Source organism: Borostomias antarcticus, assembly GCF_949987555.1.
Source record: "Borostomias antarcticus genome assembly, chromosome: 15".
In the NCBI taxonomy this organism is placed as follows: domain Eukaryota; kingdom Metazoa; phylum Chordata; class Actinopteri; order Stomiiformes; family Stomiidae; genus Borostomias; species Borostomias antarcticus.
In genome coordinates this window covers 9,996,633-10,019,409 of record NC_140248.1, presented here as the reverse complement: position 1 = coordinate 10,019,409, position 22,777 = coordinate 9,996,633, and the positions used below count along the sequence as shown (strand labels likewise).

The following is a 22,777-nucleotide window of genomic DNA, read 5'->3' as shown; positions in this document are numbered from 1 at the left end:
GATGGTAGAGAGAGAGAGAGATAGAGAGAGAGAGAGAGAGAGAGAGAGAGAGAGAGAGCTCGTCCTCAGTCCCAGACCCTCTGTAATTCCTTTGATCACTATCGTGATCCCCCGCCAGAGGGGCTAATGAGGACCAGAGCAGGCTGAGCATCTCTCTCTCTCTCCTCTCTCTCTCCCTCCTCTCTCTCTCCCTCCTCTCTCTCTCTCTCCCTCCTCTCTCTCTCTCTCTCTCTCTCCTCTCTCTCTCCCTCCTCTCTCTCTCTCTCTCTCTCCCTCCTCTCTCTCTCTCTCCTCTCTCTCCATCCTCCTCTCTCTCTCTCTCTCTCTCTACGGTACCCTCGCTCCATCGCTGTCCACCAGCGGGAATATTAACCTCGTTATTCAGGCAGAGTCTTTATTTTCCCAGTTGCCTGCAGCTTGGAGTACCACGCGCACACACACACACACACACACGCGCACACACACACGCGCGCACGCACACGCAGAGAGAGAGATAGCGATCGCAGGCTTGGATCAGAGTAAACGCTGATAGGGCTCTTATCTAGGTCTTCTGAAGCCGGTAGGAAAGCAGAGCGGGGGTGTCAGTCACAGGGAGACCGAGGCCGATAGAGCCTCCATCCCCCGGAGTGGCAGGGCCCTTATGGACTACAGGAATGCTGCACTCGCGTGTTAACCACCACTCGCTCTGGCACGAACCGCGCACCAACCCCTGCGCTGCTGCCAAGTGCCCGGGGTCGACAGCAAGGTCGCGGCCTCCGCTGTGCGTGTCTGGCCCCACGCGCATGGCCTCGGTGTGTTTGCGTGTGTGTGTGTGTTAAGTGAATGTGCGCGTGTGTATGTATGCACAACTGCGCATGTAAGCGTAGACCTACGTGTGAATGAATATGTACGAGTGTGTGTGTGTGTGTGTGTGTGTGTGTGTGTACAGTATGTGTGTGCACTGTGAGTCACGGCGGACATCAAAGGACAGTGTTGGTCAGCTGAGTAAACAGGCGGGGGCCGGACCCAGCCGTAACCCTGGAGATCAGTGGTGGAGAGGGTGAAGGGGCCAGGCGCTGGGCTGGTAGGCTCAACTCTGCCCGCTTTGATCCACACTAACCAGTGGAGAGAGAGAGAGAGAGAGAGAGAGAGAGAGAGAGAGAGAGAGAGGGAGAGGGAGAGAGGGAGAGGGAGAGGGAGAGGGAGAGGGAGAGGGAGAGGGAGAGGGAGAGGGAGAGGGAGAGGGAGAGGGAGAGGGAGAGAGAGAGAGGGAGAGGGAGAGACAGAGAGACAGACAGAGAAAGAGAAAGAGAGAGAGAGAGAGAGGGAGAGAGACAGAGAGAGAGGGAGAGAGAGAGAGAGAGACAGAGAGACAGAGGGAGAGAGACAGAGGGAGAGGGAGAGAGAGGGAGAGAGACAGAGAGACAGAGGGAGAGGGAGAGAGAGGGAGAGAGAGAGAGAGAGAGAGAGAGAGATACTACAGAGAGCTCATAGACAGGCCAGGGGAGACCCGAAGACCAGAGCACACAATGCTCCCCTCTTCCTAAAGCCCTAACTCACTCCAATGGTATTAAAGGGAGGGCTGGCTAGTGGCCGCACAGAGCCGCGCTGAGTGAAGGAGATGTATTACATGATTTATTAGCTGAGGTGAACTCTGAAAGGCCTCGGAATGTTTCGTTGAGGGGGAAATATCAGGCCGCGTGGCCTTTTTGAATGGGAACATTGTGCTGGATGTGTCTGGGTGAGGAGAGACTAGGCCTTCCTCCGTGTGAGTGGCACGGGCTTTGGTGCTGCTCGCTTGTCAGTGGCGGTCGGAGAAATGAACACAGCACTCTGGTATCAAAGGCTGACAGAAGGTGACAGCTGTCTCGGAGGCGTGGAGGAAAACAACAACAGGGAACTAATGGAGAGGCCCTCTGTCCCAAACACGCTCACGGTCCTTAGATCTGCTGTCTGTGCTGACGTGGGGGTGCGCACGCACGCACACACGCGCGCGCATGCACGCACAACCACAGCAGAAGGCTCAAGAGATGGTTGAATCCAATGTGCACAAAGCTGCTTTTAGCATTGGAGGGTCTACCTGCAGTATAACACAAGGAAGGTGTCACAGCCTCAGGGCTTTTATAACAGGGGAGAGAAGGGGGGGTTTTGACGGGTACGTTTACAATAAACACAACAGTCAAAGCTGGGATTACCGCTCCGTTTTCACAGCTGTGTGGCTGCCAATTCCAAATATGTTAAATATGCTTTCTTTCTTTTGCTTTGGATCTTTGTCAAGGATACGGCCAAGATGGAAACACAAATAGAGGGTTTTTGTCAAAAGCCTACCGCCTGATACAGGCGGTGGGGATGTAGCTGGTTCTCAGTTCTCATAAGCCGTCAAAACAGAAGATATGATAACTGCCTGAGGGGCCTAATGACATATTTACGAGGATCTGTGTAGTACAAGATATACAATCTGCTAAGTATTTAGTACAGTGCAGTCCCATAGAGTATTATTCCTGGATGATCTTTGTGGACTGGTGTGGCTGAAAATGGGCAAACTGGGAACAAGCTCTCTCACACCTCACCCCAGCGTTTAAACTGACCGTCCTGGGTCTGTGTTAAGCAACCGATCTTCAAGGTCATAGATGAGATTCATACAAACATCTGCTCGGTTTGGAGGATGAGTTGTGGACGGGTTGAGCTCAGTGGTGAGTTTCTTAGTGCCGGTGTTGGGAGGGCACTGGTTAATGGTCACTCACCCGCTCCGTGCAGGCAGCAGTTGTCCTCAGCTTCTCCTCGATCTCCTTCCCGATCTTCTGCACCGTCACCTGGGTCTGCTTGATGGCTCTCTGGGCTGTGTGGAGCCTGGAGGGGGAGAGGAGACACCTTTCAAACATCAGCAAATCTCAGTTTAATCGAGTTTGTTTCCACACAACAGCACAACAGGAAACGAGGGAACAGCTGTCTACCTCAGATAATCTACGAGGCATGAACCGTATAATAGAGGATGATTATAGAAGCCCTGGTGGATTTATGACTGTGGAGTAAATAAACAGACTACACACAAAAGATGAACAAAGGGCCAAGAGTGCAATGTCATCCATTTGTTTGCATGTTCCTAGCGCTATTTGTTAGTCTGGTTTGTTTAGAGGGCTGAAGGAAAGGGTTGTGAGTTATTATGAGAGCATGTGTGTGTGTTGCTTGAGGCGTCTGTTTGCTTCCCTCATTTTTTCTTTTCCTGATTTACTGGGATTAATTTGCATTGTTGTGCCCAGTATCCAGAATTAACTGAAAAGACAGTTTAGTTTGAAGTAGGGGACAAAGTCGGTATTGAGAACATTGGAAAAAAAACAAAGGGTTGATTAAAATGCTCCAAGATGTATTCTTAAAGACTCTTGGGACAGATTGACTTCTCAAATTCCACAAACCACAAATAACTGCATTGCATTTTAATTGCGATTATTTTCTAATACAACATCAAACCAAAATTTTAGATCCAACGTTGCTCTATGGACCTGCACCTATTAAACCTAGAACATTTAAAGAAACCTCAACAGGCCAAAATAATTCACTCTAACCACAAACATTGAAGACTTATTTCCAAACCTTTGGGAACTAGATAGGCCAATATGTCACTATCCATCTCCAGAGCCCATGTGGGGCCTTTCCACAATAGCCTGGCCCAGGGACGCGCAGACAATCGTCCCACATGGTTGGGATCTGCCAAAGAGACACGAGGGTCCTCAAACAGGAGGGGAAGGCTGCAATTAGTAATAATATTGTCAGAGTAACTTGAGATCATCCTCTTGCTGTCTAATTTACCGTCATGCTCAATACGAGATAAGCATGGATGTGGTGCCATGGTTCTCTCTTTCTCCAGCTCCAGGCTGAAAATATCTCTAGTGTCTGGTCCACCGATGGACAGTGTGGTTAGCCCTTTCTCGTAAGCAGATTCCCTTTTGCCATGTTCCCACATTGCAGCCACTAGAACCCCTTAAAATCCAAGCCACATCATATGACTTCTATCAGGGGCAGATTGTCCCTCACTTCTCCCTATCCCGTTTTCTCAATCCCTCCATCTTTCCTTCCGTCTATGTATTGGTCACCGCTGGTGAACCCTGGGGATTATCGCCTTCTCACGCTCTCCAGGAGTAACTCAAATACATGCGGCAAGCCTTTAATAATCATATTGAAGCAGTGCTTTAAGAAGATAATGCTAAGCCAGTTTACCGCACAAACCACAACGTGTAGTGCTCTGTCCGTTAAGGTGCCAAAAGCCCTGCCAAAACACACAAAGTATTTTAGCCTCCGATTACAGTTCAACTGGCTTTTGGCTGAATCAGTCAACTTGGAATCAGTTAACTTGGTAGAACCACATGGAGTCTTCTCAAGGCTCAAGACTATGGATGTTGGTGCCAAAAACGCTCTGTAAAGCTTTGCCCTTCACTTTTAGGCCTTTGAAACTGTCACTAAGGGCCAAGTGAACTGAATGTTGGTGGTTTCCTCCTCCAAAACATTCCTAATTCAACTAAGTTTTACCCTAAAGCTCTGGCTGTCTTTGAGTTTGACCAACCTTCCATCATCATCATCTTGTTCATCAACACCTCACACTTAGATGCAAGGTAGCCTACCGTGCTTACAAAAAAACCTTCACATCTCATCCCCTTGCCATAATCACTACGTGACTGCAGACACCTGGGTTCATATGCCGCCACAGCCACATGCAGAAGGTAACAACTTCTAATTTAGATACAGTCCTCTTCTATGAATATCACCATTCTTTCTTTCCTCAATTTTCTCAAATGAGGTAATTGGCTTAATCAGTATGGCTAATTGCCACCGGCTCCTCTATGCTGAACAAGGCGGCTAGCTGTCTGCCTCCAAGTCAGCTCTATACTATGGGTCTTTGGGGGCGGTGCAGTGAGATGCAGCTTATTGCCTTTTACTGGGTTCCACCTATGTGTGAGGAGGCCTGGTTATGGATGGGTGAAAATGCTGTCTCTCCTACCCTCATGATGCAACATCCGCTCGTGTTGGAGCTCATATTGGTCACGGTGGAGATGTGTGGTTATGGCCGAGTGAGAGTGGGGACTGTGGTCGTGGTGGTGGTGGTGGAAGGGGGGGTTTTAGTACGTGCCGTAGGGAAAATGACTTCTGCTTAGGTATGCACTCGCTTTGAGCCTTCCAAGAATTGCCTCTTGACTGGGATTTGGGTTTTTGACCCTCCAGAGGCTCAATGTAACAAAAAACCCATCGTGCTGGGGGGTTTCTGAAAATCCAGGGGCCTCTTCCACGATGCGTCTTTAGAGGGCTTCCATGGACACCTCAGGATATTAATGTGGCTGGAGCCCCACAGGAAAATAAATCCCTCCTGTACCCATGCAAAGGGTGTGTTTCCCTTAATGGTTTCATAATGGGATGTGAAGGGAAAACAATCTCCTACAGAACCATTCACATTTTTCTCCATTTCAACCTGTCTGATTAGACTCTGATATCCATTAGTGGCAGTCTTTTGGCGGTCAGGGCAAAGCCTTTTTGACAGTTTGATCTGTTTAGGTGTTTGCGATGGAGGAATCTGATATGGCCATTTCCCCTAGGTGAATGGAGTTGTCTCTCCAGGCTTTCACGCATGTCTGCCCCCTTATCAGCTTCCCAGCCAGCCTGGACCTCGGGCCTGTCCATCAGGCCATATCTCAGCCTATGGAACAGAGGAGCAGAGATGGGGGCGGCCCTGGACCGCTCTACCCTCGCTTCAGCAGTACAACCAGTGGGCACACACACCCAAATAACACTCAAGCCATATGAGCCATAACAACTTTCCTTTTTTTACACCATGAGGGCTGGTAGCAACACATGCAAACTAGTAGGCATTACTGATCAGTGGTCATGATTTGACAGGATTCCTTATGTGCCTCAAAAAGCATAAAGCCCCTGCTATAAGACTGATTAACATCTGAAAACGGTGACATTCATTTGATCCTAGTTCTGTTTAGTGTGAGGGTGTCTGATAAATGCCTGATTGGTCTCTCAACAAGAGCATGTTTGAAACTGTCAAATGAAATGCAATAGCCAAATGAAATGCAATAAACAGAGTTTGGACATCGTGTTAGCAAGGAATCTCGCATATGTTGGGTGGGAAGTTTTGATGGACGTATGAGTTCACAAAATCAATGAACATAATAAACACAAATGACCTTTTCTCTGTTCTTAAACACATCCAGTATGCTCTAACTCCTTCCAGTTGGGCCGGCGGCCGGCCGGCCTGGTCGGCACCCTGGAGCACTGGCTTCCATTTGTTGTTTATGTTTTTTTGTTGGTTGTTAATGTTATTTATTTACCACCCCGATGATCTTCAAATAAATATTTATGATGGTTTATATGCAGCACTACAGCAATCTTGCGATCTGCAATGGCCAACGACAAAGACAGATGTGTTATCTGGCTTGCAGAAATAAGTAGGAAAAAGATGTGGGGTTTGAAGAAGAGATGAGAGACCACATGCTCTGTCCCCGAGAGAGAACACGGGGCACATCCAAACAAAACACATTACATTGCCTTATATAGCATTAGTAGGGTAGGGGGGTGCTTATTCAAAACATAGCGAGATAGCTGAAGTTTGAGACCATTCAAGTGTACAATGGCATGGCAGGCGTCGTTTTTGTTTTGAGAGACTGCTCTGATGCAAGCATGTCAACTATTTTGTGGATCTTTTGTGTTTTGTGTGCAAGAGAGAGAAACCCAGGAAACAAGGTGAAGCCTATACCATGTCAGTATCTATGAAAACAGAGGGTGTTATCCTTTTTCCAGTGTGATTAGATGGGTTTCATTTCTTAAATGCTCAAGTATCAGGTGACAAGAAACTGGGGCCCTTGTTGATGTTTTTTGGCCCTTCTGCATCTCCGCTTCCCCCCGTCTCAGATAGGTCAGACAGGCAGACACAAACACTTCACAGCCATACCCTTCACTGATAGTCTGGGGCAGCTCCATCACACATTAGCTGTGGGGGAACAAATAGTTCCAGGAGATTTATATTCCCCTTGAATACCTCTGCTCAGGGAAAAAGTCAACAGATGACTGAGTACTCTTTAATCGGATCCAAAATACCATTAAAAAGCAACTTCAGCAACTATTGAAATCGTGGGCACATCTCTGCCGTGAGCTGATGTCATTATTTTAAAAAAAAAGAGCAGATGTTTCCGAAAATGTGTTTTTGACCATAAGAAATGATATATCCACCAAGGTCAAAACAACTGCATAGGGGAGACACAAACCAAACAAACAACTTGCACTCTTGGAGCATACCTGCACCTCACTGGCGCGGAATGTCAACACTCTTCACCTCCTCACTATTCACCTCCAATTTCACCATTGTCTCCCTCTGTACGTTCAGATAAGATTTTTTCCTCTCTGGAAAATATTTTGGCGGACCTGCATGTGCACCCGCTCAGAGTTGATGGTTTTGTGGGGTTCTTGTGAGATGCAGTAAGCCCACAATAATTGTTTACATGCCTACTCTGGGAGAAACGCAGGAAAAGCTAAGCTAACCAGAGGAAGGCTCTTCCAGAGGCCCAGCCAGGGTCATGAGAAGGCCGAGCACCCTGCAGATGGTTACAGACGTTACCTCCCCTGTCACGGGATGATCCCTTCCTCACCTCAGGCTCAACTCCCGACTGTCCCTCTAGGTTTCTTAAGCTCTGTGGGGTAACAACCCAAACAATAAACAACACACAAACTAACCACAAAACACAAGTTTTCAAAAACACAGCATAAATTTGGATCAGAAAGTTACAGCCTACTGTCTAAGCATAAAGTGGGGGGACACCAGAGCAGACGATGTACAGTAACTGACACTCAAGCCAAGAAGTCACCGGATTTAAGATCTGAGAAGAGCGCACACCGTAGATCAATGCTAAGGGATTAGGGCTGACAGCAGTGCTCGCTGCTCGCCTGTGGCCTCACAGAGAGAGACAGGGCGGAGCGAACGAAAGACGGAGCTTCGACAGCCGTGCGGAAGGAACAGGCCACAAGTTAAAAGTCTGGGTCTGGCGACTGGCAGGAAACAAACTAAACCATACAGAAGTTCTCCCATTTAAATTGACATGAAATACCAAAATCAAGCCAATGGCATATTTCATGTCAATCTGATTCAATCTGATACATCTAGTTAGACCTAGTGTTTAGGATATGAGGAAAGGCTTTTTTATACAAATACTAGGCTCAAGGGGAGGTCAAAAGTTCCAAAAAGTGCCCCAGGACAAGTTTAAAGAACAGGCATCAACAGCTGTTTTGACACTGCCCAAGTAAACTCTCGAGTTGTGAAAGTAGAACAGAATATCCACGTTCATATATTTGCATGGCTTTTTAGGGTTTAGCAGGCAGTTTGTTATCCGGGGTCTGGCTGCTACTGCTTTGGGCCCCAGGGTCATGTCTCGGGGGCTCGGTGTGGGCCAGCTGTTTAAACGGCTCCTCCTAATCCCGGACCAGGACAATATCCTGTGGTTGAGGGCTGTGGTGGGGCGTCCTGCCGACAGGCGACCCCGCTGGCCCGCTCCCAGGCGTGAACCACACAAAGGGCTTATCGCCTCCACGGCCACGGCTCCAGGACAGGCCCCTCTGAAACACGCCGCCACAGAGCACTGCCTCAACAAACAATCACAAAGGGGGTTAAAACAACATGTGGTTTTGATAGAGGGGGGAACATTTTTTCATCACGGAACCATTGATTGACAGAGTTATAAAAGAGTGTGTTGAACTTATTGTCACTTATGTTCAAGGAGAGATGTGTATCGCTCAGGCGCTATTAGAATAGTTTATGCCTTTATAAGCCAATACCTACACCGGTGTTGACATTAAACACATTATTAAAAGTCAAAAAGGGCACTTGAGTCCAATGTTCAAAAACACATTAAGTGAGACAAAAAGCCAAAATAGGCTCTAACCAAGAAAAACTGAAAGCAACAAACCCACTGCTGCACTAAATGATTTCCAAACCAACCTAGCTACCAGCAATCCAATCAGATCTACCAGTTTCCCTATAGCCAGCCTGGACTCTATAGGTAGAGAGATCAGCAACCACAGATCTGGGATCAGATTACCAGAGCTTCAATCCTAATCTTCACTATTCAGGAGGATTGAAATACAATCGGACTCCAGATCAAAAGTTAGGGCAAATGTATTTCAACTGGGAATAGAGTGGCTGTATGATCTTGGCTTTCACTGCTGGCTTCGTCTCTGTGCTCTCTGTAGTCTGGCTCTATGTAGGAAGTAGCTCAGCCTCTCTCCCAGGGTGTAAATCTCTCTCAGAGACAGAAAGGAGATTATTGGTACAGTATGTACCGTACAGTACGCTGTGTTCCATCTCTGCAGCCAGGCTTTCGCCTTCCCAACTCCACCTAGTATTTTTCACACCTCTTCTTCTTGCCTGTCTGGCAGATCGGGCTGCTTGGGAGGGTGGTCCAGTCCTGCTCTGAGCAGCCCTCGCAGAGAACCAAACCTCACTTGGAGAGAAAGATGTGTGAGGCTAATTGAGAATGACGTTTTCTCTTTGTGACTGCACATCACCCTTTCAAATGAACCCTTTCTTTTAAACATTCCAAAAGTCCGCCAAAATAAAATCCAGACCCTAACCCTAACCCACCAATTATTTTATTTTTTTTGTTAAATAATAATAACCCTAAAGTCATATTTTGTTGATTTGGTTTGATTATTTAGTATACTCTTTTGAACTGCCCACTGGCAGCATTTATTTCTCCGTCTCTCACGCGCCATGTGGTACAGTGTAGCAGAAGAGAATCAAGTCAGACGTCAGAGTATCTACACACAGACACAGTGGAGGACCGTATTAGAACCAAGGATCTCTCCACACAGACACAGTGGAGGACCGTATTAGAACCAAGGATCTCTCCACACAGACACAGTGGAGGACCGTATTAGAACCAAGAATCTCTCCACACAGACACAGCGGAGGACCGTATTAGAACCAAGGATCTCTCCACACAGACACAGCGGAGGACCGTATTAGAACCAAGGATCTCTCCACACAGACACAGTGGAGGACCATATTAGAACCAAGGATCTCTTTCAATTGAAATTACATGAAATAATGTCTGATAAATTAAGATAGGTCTTCTTGGACACATCAGTTCCAATGCTTCCAATGCTAATCCAGCACAATAAGAGCGGGATAGCCAGTTAGCTCATGGGCTCACAACAACTAGCAGCAGCTTCCATAACATTAATGGTAGCGGTCAGTGGCTAAAGCAGTTACACTGATGATAACATAAAGTCATCCCCACCAGGAACCCTGGTCTCCTGGGTGGGAGTCCAATGCTCTCACCACTACTCTACTTGTGCAGTGGAGATCGGCGGGTGGGTTTTGGTGTCCTTCTTCCCTAGTGTGGGTTGGGGTTAGAATATGGGTTGGGGTTGGGACAGGATCTGATCTATAAGGCAAGGGGTAAAGGTTAGAGTGAAAGGATGATGTGGAGGTTTGGGGTATAGTCCCATAAATTTATCCCCACCGGGTCTTCAACCCCAGTCTCCAGGGTGGGAGTCCAATGTTCTCACCACTACTCTACTTGTGCAGTGGAGATCGGCGGGTTGATTTTGGTGTCCTTCTTGATTTTGGTGTGCTGGGACTACTGCCTCTTGTGGTGCCAAAAGAGAAATGCAGGCCAACATTGTCTGGAGTAACGGAGGGAGGGAGGGAGGGAGGGAGGGAGTGATAACCAGACGAACGCTATACTGGGTGTGCTGGCTTACAGCCACGCACAAAAATGCATCAATACATTAAGCTCATTCCTCCATCAGCACCTAAAGCTGTGCCAGTCAACAGTCAGTCTAATCACTGAAAATAAACCACATGTAGGCGTAGAGCGACTGGTGCATCACATCCTATACAAAAATGTATTACTATAGGATTTGAAGTGTCCTACTCCTATTGTAATGAGGACTGTCTGTCTATAATGCAGTAGCGTACCGTGGGGTCTTGCACAGGGTCTTCTCCGACATTGTTATTACTCCCAATGCCCCCCAACCCCGCACACCCCGTACACACACACGCAGATAGGGAGAGAAATCTACACACATAGGGGTCAGTGGCGTCTGGTGGGTCCTAGAACCGGGTAAGCCAGGACCAACAAAGCACGCAGATGGTAACGGTTCTCACCAGTCCGGGACAGAACGGAGCTAAACGAAACTGCCTAGTAACCGTTCGGCCCGACAGTGGAAAAACAGCCATAGTGTTTGATGTTCTGGGACTTTGATGTTCTTCGTCTTGTGGTGGCACAAACAGTTTGACACAGTGAATTCATCTGCAAAACAGACTGTACATTTCTTTAAAGATATAAAAAAAAAAAATATATATTAACAAATTGTTCCCATGGGATCTCTCCCGTCCCTTACCTGGTAAATAAATGCAAATTACAGCCTATAATGGGTAATTACTGAGACACATATTGTAGGTATAATTTCAAAACAGGAGTATTTCATATGTTCAATTACTGCACATAAATTCAATAACTGACAGAGTCAACAGGTAACCATATTTTTACACAGCTGCTATAACATCCAGTGACAAAAAACTGTCCACACCACGAGTTTTGAACCCACAAGTTTTGTGGGCTTTGAACTCGCACGTTCAGCATGGGAGATGAGCTCCTTAACCACTAGGCCACCGGAGCTCTTGAAAATCAATGGTGTCTTTTGTTTTGATGTTCTGGGACCACTGCCTCTTGTGGTAGCAACATAGAACTGCAGGTCAACAAGGGAAGGGACAGAGGGACAACCCGACATTTGCTCTCCATGCTGCGCTGGCTTACAGAAACTCACAAAAACGTGTCAGCGGTGTAAAATGTTAGTTTGGAGCCCTGTCAGAGAACGGGCTCAGTGGACATTTTCAAATGGCAACTGAAAACGTACCTTTTAATCTAGACTCTCTAACTCTTTTTATTAATTTTTGTCAATTATCCATTATTTGTAATTATTTTTCATCAAATTGTTTTATTCCTTTACTTATATGATCTTCCCTGTTTTATGCTCTTTGGACTGTGTGGTTTATTTTTAATGGGTGGTTTATTTTATTGTGTGGTTTACTTATTATTATTTTTAACTTGTGTGCTGAAATGCTAAAGCATTTTGAGCTGCAGTCTATGTATGAAAAGTGCTATACAAATAAACATTTTTATTATTATAATTTTACTGTATATACACATATTTTGCCGCTCTTGTACTTTAACACTAGATCAAGCTCTTAGTCACCTGTTTAGAAAAGAGATGCACTTGAGTTTTTTTTGCTTTGAGTTGCTTTGATAAAAGCATATGCTAAATTACTGTAATGTAGTGTATTTCAGAAGACCATGCTGCCTCACAGGCCCACTCTCTTGCAGATAGCAAATACAGGGATGAATTTAATGATTCAATAATTCATCACAGCTCCAAATAAATCAACCAACAACCTAGATTTCCAACAAAATTAATCTCAGAGGAAGAGACAAATGCATATTGTGGCAGTGTGCCCGAGCCATTTATTCCAGCCGACAACCTTCCTCAACACCAAAATATATTACATACAAACTGCAGCTCGGAGTCCATCCTAATAAGCTGAACAGGCAGAATCCAACTATGCAGGATCATGACTTCTCTCCAGACATGGAAGCGTGAATACTCTGTCAAAGCGTTTCAGGAAGTGAAGGCCAGGTCAGAGAGGCTGAACATTCTATAGAACCCTGTACCACAGGGGGTGGGTGTAGACCCCAAGGGGAGTGTGTTAGTGTATCTGATGAATCACTCTGAGGCACTGGCCCAGAAGACATGAGCACACTGTGGCCTGAAGCCAAGACACAACGCAGAGACCTGACCAGGGCAGGAGAGAGACAGAGAGGGGGGGACCTAGTAGAGAGAGTGGGAGGGAGAGAGAGAGAGAGAGAGAGACCTAGAACCTATTAGCCAACCAGCTCCCCTCCCATCCGCCTCACAGCCTAGGAAGGGGATCAATGAGCTGCCTAAAATTCCACTGAGCCCCACTGGGAATGGAGGGAGGAGGTAATAATGTAAAACCCCATTCAAACATAGAAGGGTTCCCATTAAATTCTAGGGAATTTACCTGTTAGGGGGCATGTATGAGCGGAATTTCACAGGAAATCTGTACAGCCAATTTCCCGCGTCAAGACCTAGTACAATTCCCTGGAATCTGTCAGGAAGGGTGTGTTGTGTAACAGAAGCTGTTAAATTATCGGGTAGGTCAGTCTGGCGAAAGACACGAAACACTAGGGATTTCAAGCACCACTGGAAGTTCCAAAATTCACCCAAAGGAAAATTTATATTTTGATCATTTTAACATGTTACATTTTACAAGTTAATAGTTAGGGCTGTCTAAAACCAAAGAAAATGTTGGTCGACTGACATAGCCTACAACATTCTTTTCCGACCAAACATTTTGGGCATTTTTTTTTCCCTCTAAGACCTATGTAACATACTTTTGTTATTGTTTAGCTTAACTTTTGTTATTCTGCATAAATGGCATAAATTATTAGGCCCAGTAGGCAGGTTCCACTGCGATCTAAAGTTTTCCTATAGCCTGGAAATGAAGATCCATCCATCCATCCATCCATCCATGATGCATCCATCCAAATTTAATTTGCTTGCACTGCCCTTAGGTACAACATTGAGGGCCTAGTAGGCAACAATCCCCCCAAAAAATTAAACAAAAACACATGTATGTACCGGATTATGGCAAATACGCTCTGCATTTCTCCTGCTCTGCATTTCTCTGCATTGCAAAATGTAGCCTATTAAGGTCTTGATCTTAAAAAGCAACAAAAACTGCATATAATATATATTTTCAACTTGTAAGAATAATACTAGCCTATGGATTTTTTCTTCGACTGACTTGGTTAATCTGGGTGTCTGTCGCTGGACTGTGCCTTGCGTGTTCTGTCGGGATTGGCATGTTTGAAAAGACGCAACACGGGAATGTCGTGGCATTTGGCTCATGTAGGAATGGCGAAAATCAGTCACGGCCCCGGGTAGGATTTCACAGTAATGTAAAGGGAACTATGTGTGTAAGGGCTATATGAAACAACAGCAGGCCCCATAAAGCTGCATGAATCAACCTGGTGATATCCCTCAGTGGGATGCAGGGTAGGGAGGGCATTTTCTCCCCGCACATAAGCTGGAGACACAGAGCACTCCTAGGCCAAGGGATAACCACAGGGGATCGGGCCGTCCTCTCCCTGACACTCTGCAGTGCAGTGCTCGGGGACAAGCAGCGATGCACGACAGGAATTGGTTTTGGGTTCCCTCTTTTCAACACCAACATTCCTCCACTGATATGTATGCAATCACAGGATCTAGTCACACAACCTGCAGTGTTTCTGGCCTACACATTGCAGTCAATTATTTTTTTTAAAGACCCAAATTGTCATTGTCAAGGAAGGCTGCACGTGACGTTAGGCAGAGTTCCCTACGGTAAAGCCCTGCAGATACTGAGGTATCAATAGGTAGTGTTTACCTCACGCCGCATTAGAACAACAGCACTGTGTTTTGTAAACACAGGCCTAAAGCAAAATTCTCCCCAGAACTGCTCCATGGTTCTAAGTGAGAGTCTGTCCCCCCCTTGTGGTAATATGTGGTATGAGGAGCCATTAATCTTTAATATCATCGGAGCGGTTAATTCTAATGGAATTCTCCAACTGCGGATTACACAGCTGGCCAAAGATGACATGGCACCTTTATTTTATTAACTTGATTAGAGCTTTCCATATGTATGTCCTTTTAAGTCCAAGAAAAACACTACAGCCTGTATTGTTGGCAGCACTTAATGACCTAAGAGCAAAAGCAGGATCCGTGACAGCAGATTCCTGACAAGAGCAGCAGTGAATTGAAAGGTAGCTTACTGGCGCCATCTAACGGACAAGCTGGGAAATATTTCTAATTAAGCTTTTGGTGCTCACAAGTCAAAAAAGTTGAGGGTCATGACCTCAACATCCAGAAAAATGTTTATAGATTCCTAATCACTTTTTTTTTTTTTTTTTAAGTTGGACCAATGGTATAAGGTTGGGAAAAATGCCAACTTAGCTCTGAGTAGCACTTTTAAGTGTAACAGGGAAAAAACTCCCTGTGCCAAGCTCTTAAATTATGATGATGATGATGGTGTGTGTGTGTGTGTGTGTGTGTGTGTGTGTGTGTGTGTGTGTGTGTGTGTGTGTGTGTGTGTGTGTGTGTGTGTGTGTGTGTGTGTGTGTGTGTGTGTGTGTGTGTGTGTGTGTGTGTGTGTGTGTGTGTGTGTGTGCGTGCGTGCGAGCATGCATACATGCATTTTCAGTGCAGTCTCACCTAAGGAGAGAGAAAACACTGTAGGAGTTTCTCACAGAGCTGTGGTCCACCTGAAGCAAGCTGTTCTTCTTCCTCTCAGCGTGGTCCTGCAACAGTGACATTTCAACATTACCATGGATACCAGGACAGTGAACACAATAAAGGTTCTCTGATTACTGTTGCTATGGAGATAAACAAAGGCAGTACCTTCTGATCAAAGTCAGCTGCATAGTAGCCGTCATTCAATCCAAATATGATCTCATTTGGATTCCTGGAGCGGATCTGTGGAGAGACAAAGCAATGACATTTCACTGGGAGCCGGAGATGGGGAGAGAGAAAAAAGAGCTACAGCGGATCGGGCATGTGGTTAATTTAAAGGAGTAGTAAAGGGAAAATGCATGTTTAGCCCTGTTTTAAGGTTACTTCTGATCATATACAATTGTTCAGATCAAAACGTTGACTAGCACTTTTGAGAAAGTCTGATAATTGCTCTACCACCGTTTTGGTCATACAATGGATGTGGGTGGGCAGCTTGAAAAATCATTTAAATGTTAAAAAAAAAAACTCTCGATTTCAAAGACAAGAAGCTCACCGAGGGGGTAATTGGTGTCCGTTGGTGTTCTGATATCAAATTCGCCGCAAAGTATGAATCCTGTAGGATGTATGTGCTGTGACTAAATAGTTATATGCTAAAAATATTTTTTTTTTAAAAAGCCTTTCCAGATTAACTAGAATCTTACTTTATGGCAAATTATATGTCAGAACGCCAACTAACACCTCGGTGAGTTTCTTGTCTTTGAAATTGAGAGTTTAACATGTTTTTTGAATGATTTTTCAAGGTGCCCACCCACATCCATTGTATGACCAAAACGGTGGTAGAGCAACTATCAGACTTTCTCAAAAGTGCTAGTTTTGTCAACTTTTTGATCTGAACCATTGTATATGATCATAAGTAACCTTAAAACAGGGCTAAACATGATTTTTCCCTTTACTACTCCTTTAACCATTTGTAGTGTTCTCTTTAGAGTCAAGAAAGCTTTTTTTTATCAGATTGCAACCCTGTCTAAAAATACATGTCTGAGAGTGTGTGCGCGAGAGAGATTGTATGTGTGTGTCTGACCTGCTGCCCAGTGTATCTGAGGCCATCCAGGTTAACCTTCCACTCTATGAGGAGCTGGTACTGCTCGTCCCGGCCGCCCCATATCCTCACCACAAAGCAAGACACCGACGTGTCCAGGAGGTCCGGCAGCATGCCAAAGTCTAGACTCCGCCATGTTGGATTCTGACAAAGAGACGCAAACAAGAAATAACATTTTGTGAACATGCGGGACCACTGGGATGGAAACTTCATCTGACATTTGGCTTAAAACTCACAAAATGAGGTGAACCAGTATGTGATCCTGCCATTCAGCGGTTGTTTACCTCAGTTGTGTCAAAGCAAATGTTGACACATCCAACTGCAGTACCCAGAGGGGACCCGTCACCGACTAACCACTAGAAAACCATCCACTCTAAACCATCCACTCTAGCTTTCATGGCCTGAACTCCATGAGACACCAAGGTTCCTGGAATCCTTGGGAGTCTGTCTGTTTGTCTGTCATATACAATACAAATTAGCGATTCCCACCATCCAAGGTCTCTCTGCGCCTTCCTGCTGGAGGATATCCAACTGCTAATCTCTGCTTGTTTTTGAATGTAGCCAGACATACGGTAGAAAACAGGAGGGGAGAAATCGAGAGGGGGGGGGGGGTGGGGGGTGGAGGAGAAGTGGGGGATCTGTGCCTTCACATAACAACAGGAAGAACAGGGGGGAAGAGGCTCCTTGCACAGACGACAATGGGGAAACAGACAGAACACTAAAGTGCAAAGGTGACAGTGGAGGAATGCTGACGTTGTCAATACAGAGTTTTATACGCTGACATGCATCTGCAGTACATTACTGACTGCTGTCCTGGGAGATGGGGGGGGCAGGTAGCATGGGAAAAGAGCTGAGGCCATCTCATGAGTCTGCATTTGGCCTGTTACAAAAGGTCTGCTCCACTGCAGAGTTGGAATGACTAGCAGCTGTTGTTGCTTGTAGGATGGGTGGATGGGTATGTGTGCTGTAGTACCAACCAGTACCTTCAAAACGAGGAGAGGACAGTAACTTCCCTGATAAAGTGAGATTTGACAACACCTTACTCAGCAGTATCTAATGTCACTCTGTGACATTTGACATGATCCTCAGCTATGGGTTTACAGAGAGACGGATAGAGAGAGACACATGGGAGAGACTATGGAGACACAGGAAGTGTAGCACTTTCATATTTTATTGACACGTTTGATGTCGAGTTCTCCTTCAGTGCTCTTAAGAGATTTGTTTCAAACATCCATGTTTTTGTGCGTAGCTGTAAGCCAGCGCACCTAGAATAGCGTTTGTCCGGTTATCACTCCCTCCCTCCCTCCGTTGAATGTTGATCTGTTTCTCTGTTGGCACCACAAGAGGCAGTAGTCCCAGCACAGCGCGGTGAAAGCAATGGACTCCCACGCGGGAGATCGGGGTTCAAGGCCCAGGTGGGGATGATTTTATGGGACTATACCCCAAACCTCCACATATTCATCCTTTCACTCCGACCTTTACCCCTTGCCTTATAGGTCAGATCATGTCCCTGTCCCAACCCTTATTCTAACCCCAACCCTTATTCTAACCCCAACCAACACTAGGGACTGGAAGGACACCAAAACCAACCCGCCGATCTCCACTACACAAGTAGCGTAGTGGTAAGAGCATAGGACTCCCACCCGGGAGACTGGGGTTCAAGGCCCCGGTGGGGATGACTTTATGGGACTATACCCCAAACCTCCACATGTTCATCCTTTCACAATCTTTTTATTCCTTTCCTTTGTCCAGAAACAGAAGTTGAACCAATTGCAGCAAAATAGCTAACGTTACAGAATCATCAGTTCTCTGTAAAGCGCATTGTGTTGCCTCTGGGTATGAAATGCGCTATACAAATAAAGCTTTGATTGATTGATTGATTGATCATTGTTACTGCTTTAGCCACTGACCGCTACCATTAATGTTATGAAAGCTGCTGCTAGTTGTTGTGAGCTCATGAGCTAACTGATTATCTCACTCTCATTGTGCTGGATTAGCATTGGAAGCATTGAAACTGATGTGTCCAGGCGACAAGTCCTATCTTAATTTATCAGACATTATTTCATGTCATTTCATGTCATTTCACGTGCATAGGTCAGGCTGGACCTGGCCTGCTTATACATGACAAGGAAAGAATAAGTCACAGAAATTTCACCAAAATGTGTGCAACAGTTGCTAGTTAATTAAAGATCCTGGAATGTAGGAGTAGTCTTGCTTGGCACTCTTGCAGGGGGGTGGAGGGCGTGTCCTCTTTCCTCACGCCACTAAAGAAAATGGCCCCTATTCACACACTGTCAGTCACACACAAAATACACCATCCACTTGTCGGCAATGGCTATTTTCTAAAACAACCCACCAGCCCCTACACCCAAGTGCTAATCTGAAGGTTTAAGAGAACGATTGCTGATTTCAAACTACCACCCTAATAAGCAAGGTGGAATTTTCACCATCTTACTTGGGCTATCCAATCATTTCAGAGCTACACATAAGTCTAGGAAGTAGGGGCAATGGGTTCTTCCTTGACAGAACCAATCACAATCACAGCATATATACAGCTACTGGGTCAGGCGTAGACACTGAGGTCAGGCTGATTTACAAAACTGGACTCAGGAGTGGAGCTACTCGGACGGTGCTGAGTGGGCACGCTCGGCATATCACATATCCAGCGCGCCTCTTGGCGGCCAAACGATTCCAACGATTTGATGACGTGTAGCGGAGTTCCCGCCCCCCCTCTCTCCGGATGATCCATTCTAACATCAACCAAATAATACTGAGGGGCGAGCTCTATTTGGTGTCCAGTTTAGCCAGAGACTCAGCACTGTGGAATGGCTGTCGAGTCACTAGGGAAGGTGTCATTGACAGATAGAGAAGAACAGTCTGTATAGTACGACATTGCTAACTCTGTCTGTATGGGAAGCACATAGGCATGTAGATAATAGCCTCATAGGTGTTTATTTGTAGTCTACAAAGGGCAGCACTTTGACTCATCAACTTTGTGACTGACTGACTGACCAGTGCAGTAGTTATACAGTACCACAGTTAGACATTCTTTAAAATGAATGTATAGTATGTAGCATGTAGTTAGACTATGGCACTTACCAATGAATCCTGGATGACTTCACTCTTGTAAAAGTCTGGAAAGAGAGGAAAACTGACACATCAGAAATGAGAGAATTGCCCTGTAGTGACTACAGATGTTTGCGAGTAACGTTAGACAGGTACACAAACCTTCTAGAGTGATCTGACTATAATAAACTCCTCAAGCTCCAGCCTTGCTCTAGGTTATTTAGAACAAAAGTAAAAGACATGCATGTTTAACGGCGCATACAGCAGGTAGTATCACACCCTGACAAGCCAAGCCGCTTTGCTTCTCATGAGAACGCAAGAGGATGCCAACTCATCTTTTTCTGTGGTGAATAAGCTAAAGCCCTTCCAACTGAGCATAGGTTAAGGACTAAAACATTTCCTAGGTGGTTCAGAGGGTGAAGCATGATGCTTTCCACACTAAAGTAGTGGTGCCAATGTCCAACACATGCTCTGAGTATGCGTGAAGTCCTTTAGCAGCATAGCCTAAACGTGTATAATGACCAAAATGTGGTCAAACACAACTAAAGGTCTTTCCAAATGTGAAAGTGAGTTTATTGTCCTCTATATAAGATTACATTGCAGCAGCCTCAATCTCTGGTGACAGAGAGGTTGGCTGTGATAATCACAGGCTCACATGAGTGAGAGGTGAGGGAGGGAGTTTTCACCTCTTGATATCCGGTCTTTTAGACAGAGGTGGAGGGTGAAGTATGTGTCCAGCAGAGGAGAACCATTCTTGTTGACGATGTTGCGGGCAGCGATGCTTCGGAGATGACGTAACCGCCTCTGAACCGGGAGAGATGGAGAGACAGAGGAGGGAAAAGTGGAGAATAAGAGAATGAGGGACGGAGGAGAGAGGAGAGACAGAACAGTTGTTCTGCCATCTGTAAAATGTAATGCGGTATAAAATACATGTTTATTGCCTTTCCACACACATACACATTTCACATAGCAGTAAATTTTAAGCAGGTTGACAGAAGCTATAACTTTACAACATAGTCGTTACATCACCCTGTTGAAAATCAACAGTGTGACGCTATTGTACAGCCACATGCTATCTATCATCTACATTTGCCAAAATTATAACAATTTATGGAAGCATTCACATCCGCATTAACTGACCACAGAAAGGGCTGCCATTTAGAAAGCAGAATTCATGTGTTGACGACTGTACTGTATTTTCCCCTCCAAAAGCCTTTACAAGAGTGCAAAGGTTTTATCAACTGGGCTCAAAGTCAGTGTACCATTTACACAAGAAAACAAAAAGTCTTTGTACAGCATGTCTCAGACTAGCAAACCCGGCCAGGATTCCTCTATAAAACCTGCTCCAATCCTCAGAGTCCGAAAGAACATGACATCACCGTATTTGGATATTAGTCAAAGGTCCACTCTACAAATAACTTCAAGCAATCCACCTGCCCTTAAATAACCTGCTTCAGGAGGGAGTAGGCACAGTAGCTGATCTGAGGATTTCCTGGAAAACAGAGAACTTCTCGACAGTGAAACAATGGTTCCAAGATAGCCTATTGCCACATGTAGCACAGGGGGAGTGTTGTATGAGACGGACCATGGGACACAAGACGTTAAAACAGGGGCCGTTAAGCAGGGTTCCCCCCTCAGGGTAGTAGTGTGATAGCAGGAGGCACAGGACTACTACTGAGTCAACAGCAAGCCAGTCCCTCATCTGATCTTGCCTACATTCTTCAGCAACAGCAGCAGACTGAGCTGCGACCACAGCAGGCATATTAGCGATAAATCCAAGTCATGGGATTCCCTATAAGATTAAGAGCCTCTGAAACAAAAACGTGGTTTGTTCAGCAAGAGGCTTGTCCCCCGTCAAAAATGGCAGAGGACATTTCTAAACGAGCTAATTTGAATTTTGGACCATGGGGGAGGGGGGGGGGGGGAGAGAGAGAGAGAGGATAAAGACAGATAAAGACAGAGAGAAATAGAGAGAGTGAAAGTTAGTGTGGCATAGTGAAGTGGGATGGGTAAGAAAGGGAGAGGCTTCTCAACACAGATGGCCGTTTGGCTAATTTCATGTAATGGCCTGAGCTGGTCCAAACATCAACATCCCCATTACAAGACCATGCGTTATACACATAGCACTTTGAGGCAAGTTGACAATGCCTTCCCAGAGTGACATTGTGGGATTCTACAGTAAAGGTACAGTAACAAGGGTACAGGTGACAGCTCTGCTACACTAGCTGACCAAGCCTCCCTCACACAATACACTACAGACTTGAGACAATTTTTTTACAGGTCAAGTATGAGATAATTTAAAGTACCATTCGCAAGAAGACAGCTTAAATGATTTAACTGGACTCACGAGGCCTTGACATACTCGACTTGTCTACTTATACTGTAAGTGCAGACAGCAATGACAGTATGACTAGCTACAGTTACATGCGGTGCAAGGGCTTAGAATTTGCTCTCAGACTGTCAGCTAGTACCCCCAGGAAGACATGCAAGCATATTGTACCAATGATCCGTATACTAATTGTTTACAATATTGAATAGATAATTATTTCAACAAATAGAGAGGTTGCTATCGAAAGAGTGTTACAGTCCTGTCGGCCGTACTTGTTGGGCTAACTGTATGAGAAGTCTACCTTTGGAAAATGAATTACTATAATTGGCTATAGCCGAGTTACACAGTTGTAGCTAGCTAGCGAGCCAAGTGAAACATACTGGTGTTCATAGCAGAGATTTTAATTGAACATTTTGTAGCTCAATTAGACAGCCAGCTGACATTCAATGTACTTCGCTTGGGGTTAGAGCTAGATATCTAGATATGAGCTACTCGAGGCTTGATACTAGCTAGCTACCTGGGCTTGCTAGCGTACCTTATACTATCTCAAGTTAGCACCAACTAGCTACTTTAGCCTCCTTGAAGATACACCGGCTCCCTAGCTAGTTGACTAACTAGCTAGCTCCCTACAGTACTTAACTAGCCAGCTAACTTAGCGAGTTAGCCAAGTTAGCTAGCTAGGTATGTACTGTTAGTAGGCCTGCAGTCATCATCTTGCATTTTGCAAATTCTGTAATATAACTAGTTTATTCTTCTAGCTCTATCCATGGCCAGTGAGTACACCGCGCAGCTGTGTGGGTCCTGTCTGTACCTGCTGAGAGGTGAGCTCTACATGCAAGGCTCGGGAAGACGAGGCTCCAGAGTGTGTGACAGGGGCGGCGGGGACAGCGAGGTCCCGACCGGGGAGGGGGTTCATCCTATCACCCGAGGCGTTCGCTTCATTCAACAAAATATCCCCATCATCTACA

The 22,777-nt window shown here is 45.7% G+C and overlaps 1 protein-coding gene across 1 annotated transcript in view; it reads right to left on the bottom strand.

Annotated features, from left to right (window-relative positions):
- The window catches only part of uvrag (UV radiation resistance associated gene), a gene marked incomplete at its 5' end in the record, with an annotated part of 81,298 nt that extends 58,573 nt beyond the window's left edge, over nucleotides 1–22,725 (bottom strand). Inside the window, 7 exons of the mRNA XM_084450558.1 lie at nucleotides 2,724–2,829; nucleotides 15,298–15,383; nucleotides 15,484–15,558; nucleotides 16,397–16,558; nucleotides 19,514–19,548; nucleotides 20,167–20,284; nucleotides 22,621–22,725. Of these exons, the coding sequence (XP_084306684.1) occupies nucleotides 2,724–2,829; nucleotides 15,298–15,383; nucleotides 15,484–15,558; nucleotides 16,397–16,558; nucleotides 19,514–19,548; nucleotides 20,167–20,284; nucleotides 22,621–22,725 (687 nt within the window). The remainder of the gene's footprint in view (nucleotides 1–2,723; nucleotides 2,830–15,297; nucleotides 15,384–15,483; nucleotides 15,559–16,396; nucleotides 16,559–19,513; nucleotides 19,549–20,166; nucleotides 20,285–22,620) is intronic.
- Nucleotides 22,726–22,777: the final 52 nt, after the last annotated feature.